Raw genomic sequence first — 4,219 nt, forward strand, 5'->3', positions numbered from 1 at the left:
GTTAAGTTTTTTGCGCAGGGTGCTGTCCTCATAGGGTTGTGGTTTTAGTTGACCTACCCCCTCCGTTGGGGTTACTTCAGTTAGCTTATGCTGTATTATTTATTAGGCTGGGGGATTTAAAATCATTTGTTAGGGTATCTAATGTTATATTTGACCCTTATGTCACACTGAATAATTTGTACGGCTTCTGCTAAAAGTACCTGCTAACGTTAGCTAAACCGCTCGCGTTCGTAGCTGTCATTACGTTGTCACCCTGTAACGTTAAATTTGTAACCTAAGCGTACTCGGTCGCTACACGGTCGAAAAAGCTTAGGTGAAGCCGATGTAAGCGACAGTAAAGAAAGGATACGAAGAGTCGGTGTGAATGTCGTCGTTTGGTGAGTGGTGGAGGTCCCCGGGTCGAGCACATGGTCCCGCGGCGCGGGCCTCATACAGTGACAATGTGGAGGAATGAGTGGTCCAGTGATGGGACTGTTGTGTGTGACAACGAGAGGTGTAGTACCGAGTCCTCTTCATCTTGTGTCCTAGGATTCAGCGGAGTGGGGCAAGCGTGTAACTCGACGGTTCGCTTCGACAAGTACGATGTGTTCAAGCACGTGAAGAGGCAGGAGGAGCTGAATCATAACAAAGATGGAGAGGAGAGTAGTGATTGTTGTAAGAAAGAGAACCAATCGGTATCTCTGTGTAACCGGATCGGCCAATTAACAGTTGATAGCACTGCACTTGGGTTGAAGGTGAAACTCCTGGGGATCTATCTGGTGTATCATGGCTGCCTGTCAGTCGGTGGGACGCTACGTGGATTAAGCAACGGGCGTGACATTTTGTCGGCTGTTCAACTGTTGGATGTTCCACGAACGGCGAAGAAAGATGCGGCACGCGGTGGCGAGGATCTTGAGCGCACTCTTCCCGCACTCTAAGCCACATGTGTCGATGGTTAGACGGAGGTTGGTCGATCTCGGACACGGTGGCAGCGCTTGTCGGTTCTGTCCTGCACGAGTCGGGTACCCGCCGTGCGATCAAATGGGCGTGAACGTGCAATGGCAGGCAGGCCGTCCAGGGCTTGCAGGTGCATCGCTGGAGCCGCGGGCGGGAAGGTTGCCCGTTGGTCTCGAGTCCAAGCGCGAGGAGGGGAGCTACTGTAGCTCAAACTGCTGAAACAGTTCATGCTGGTTCTGATAGAAAGGTGTCAGAACACACAGTGCATTGCAGGTTGTTGGTATTGGACTGCATGTTATGTCTGATGGCTGTATTTTCTCTTATATTTCAACATCAAATTATAGAATTCTTGGATAGGGATGCACAGATTGTGAATCATTATTATTTATTTACCCTTTGTGCCGGGAGACAAATCTACAAAGATAAGTCTCTGCCTTGGTGCAGTTTAGTGTATTTCTCTTCTCATTGTGAGACACAGAGCTGACTGAACTGGCCGTGCTGCTGCATGGAGCATGTCAATATTTGCATGAAATTTGTGTCAGTCCTAGTTGGAAATACCAAACACGACATTTAACCAGTGCAAAATTGATGCAACGCAAAAGATAAACTGATATGAGTAAATGCCATCTTATTGGCAAATAGGCCGATGTCAGTCAACAAGGCAACTATCAGCCGAAATATTGGTCCATCCCTACTTGCGATATATTGTGATATTGTAAGCGGGGCAATATATGAGAAAACGGTCACAGTATAAAGAGCATAAGATGCATAAAATTCAAAAATAAAAGTTTAGGACAATGGGATCTGCATTTGTATTTTTCACAGTTCCTGTAACAGCCAACATCATAGCTGTCATATAGCTGTTTAGTTTCGCAGCTGTTCATCCCTTCCTTTACTGTGTCTTGCTATTGTCACTATGAAAAAAAACATGCAGAAATGCCCCAGAAAAAGTCTTTTAAAAAGTTTCTGATGTGCAGGAGGTTTACTTGTGACAGTCTGTATTTTTTCTTTCAGGTCACAAGCGTTTGCACGAAGCTTTTGGAATCAACAGGTACTTAATACTACTGAGCAACACTATGGAGGAGACAAGTCGGGAGGCGGTTGCCACAGCAGTGCAGCGTGTGGCAGGGATGCTGCAGCGATCGGACCAGTTGGACAAAGTGGAGCAGTACAGAAGAAGAGAGGCCCGCAAAAAGGCCTCTGTGGAAGCCAGGCTGAAGGTGATGTGTTGGCACACAGTACAGTATAGTTCAGTACACACAGACTTTCATTTTACACATCAACTTACTCACTGCTCTATTCAGCGACAGCTGTTTTGTTTCTCTACAAATATCAACAGCCCAAAGATATTCTATTTAAAATGATAAAAAAAAATGTAATTCCTCACCAAAGCTTGAACCAGGGAACAATCACAAAAATAATTGTTAATTGCAAATGAAGGTCAAAAATAAAGTTTGAATGTCACAATAACAATAAATAAAGTTAACTTCATGTCATTTCACTGAAACAAAATTGTCTTCCTATCCTGCCCAGTCCCAGTGTTTCCTCCCTGACTTTTCCCATTGCCAGTTCCATCTTCGCAATTTCACTTCTGTTCCTCATGTTAAGGTTCTGCAAAAATCTTGGTATGTTTAACTCTGAAGGGCAACTTTTAAATGTTAAAATAATATGTTCATGTTGGGACTTTACCTTACCTCTAGACTCTCTGTATCTGGCTCAAATTGTGACAACAGGAATGATTAAACATACTACAGTGAGTTTTTAACAGGCTATGTGACTTACAAAAACTTGCAAAGAACAAATCGCTTTTGTCCACAGGGGCCGCCAGAATCAACACGAATGAAAGTTCCTTGCAGTTGCTTTAAATAATTTCATTTTTTACATCCGGTTCATCTGTGTCACAGTCACGTTTGGGTTCTACATGGTAACGTGACACATACTCAGTAAGAAAGCAAGCATTTACCATATGCCTAAGCTGATTATGATCAATTGACACAAAAAGCTTATTAATAACTTCAGTAATTATCAATATTATCTGTATCTTGATACCCTCTGTTATCCTTCAGGCAGCCATCCAATCCCAGCTAGATGGTGTTCGCACTGGACTGACCCAGCTGCACAGTGCCCTGCTGGATGTCAAAGATATCCAGGGCTCACTGGCTGACGTGAGCAAAGACTGGAGGCAGAGCATCAACACCATAGAGAACCTGAAAGATGTCAAGGATGCTGTAGTTCAACACAGTCAGCTGGCCTCCGCTGTGGAGAACCTTAAGAACATTTTCTCTGGTAAGCTTAGTTCAACTCTAGATAGATCTTGGCTATATCACAGACAAAGATTTCTCTTCTGCTTTCTGTTGCTCTAAGTACTGTGTGTCTGTTTGCCACTGCGCTGTGTGTACAGTACCGGAGATTGTGACAGAGACGCGAGAGCTGATTGAGCAGGCAGAGCTGCTGCAGGCTCACAGGAAGCTGATGGAGCTGGAATGTTCACGAGATGACCTCATGTATGAGCAGTACCGTATGGACAGCAAGAACACAAGTGATATGAACCTCATCTCCAACTACTTTGAAGACGTAAGTTCAAGTGACATATGAATGTCATACATATCAATAACATTTTTAAATTCTGCGTATTATCTAAGAGATCAACTGATCTGATACCTGTGCTGTTGAAACTTCCTGCCATGGGCAGTCTGCATATTTCACATGTTTCTCTCCCTATATATCGATCGAAAGTGCAAATAATTAACTGTAGACTTACAGTAAAATTCTTAAACTTTTTAACTAATTTAATTACAGTCTGACTATCAGAACAAAAATCTGACAACATGTTTATATTGTATAATTTAAAAAGGCGTTTACACTGTGGTTCCTGAGAAATGGTGTCACAGTCTCACATCTAATAATAAAAATAACTATAGTTAAAGCTGCAAGCAGTGATGAACTTGCCCTTGTTATGCGCCAAAATGTCATGCGCAGACCCCGAGATCAAGAAAATTTCACAAACACGTGTTGCTGTAAATATGACTGAATTTTCCATGTACATGTGTTCAGGCCAAGCCTCTAATAGAACATATGACATTTGGCACAGATTGGATAATGTGCATGTTACAACAACTTTATGTTTCTTGGCAAAAAGTCCAAATTTGACGACACACTACAGGCCAGAGGTGGGAGTAAGTCACACATGTGCAAGTCTCAAGCAAGTCTCAAGTCTTAACCTTCAAGTCTCAAGCAAGTCCCGAGTCATTTTTGTGAGAGTCAAGTCAAGTCAAGTCATAGC

The 4,219-nt window shown here is 43.1% G+C and overlaps 1 protein-coding gene across 1 annotated transcript in view; it reads left to right on the forward strand.

Moving 5' to 3' along the window:
- Window positions 1-1,161: 1,161 nt before the first annotated feature.
- The window catches only part of exoc3 (exocyst complex component 3), a gene marked incomplete in the record, with an annotated part of 11,873 nt that continues 8,815 nt past the window's right edge, over window positions 1,162-4,219 (forward strand). The window contains 3 exon segments of the mRNA XM_035671031.1: window positions 1,162-2,156; window positions 3,003-3,222; window positions 3,338-3,510. Of these exon segments, the coding sequence (XP_035526924.1) occupies window positions 2,013-2,156; window positions 3,003-3,222; window positions 3,338-3,510 (537 nt within the window).

The sequence above is a fragment of the Morone saxatilis genome, unplaced genomic scaffold, assembly GCF_004916995.1.
Source record: "Morone saxatilis isolate NCDOM2014 unplaced genomic scaffold, NCSU_SB_2.0 Contig23, whole genome shotgun sequence".
NCBI lineage: Eukaryota > Metazoa > Chordata > Actinopteri > Moronidae > Morone > Morone saxatilis.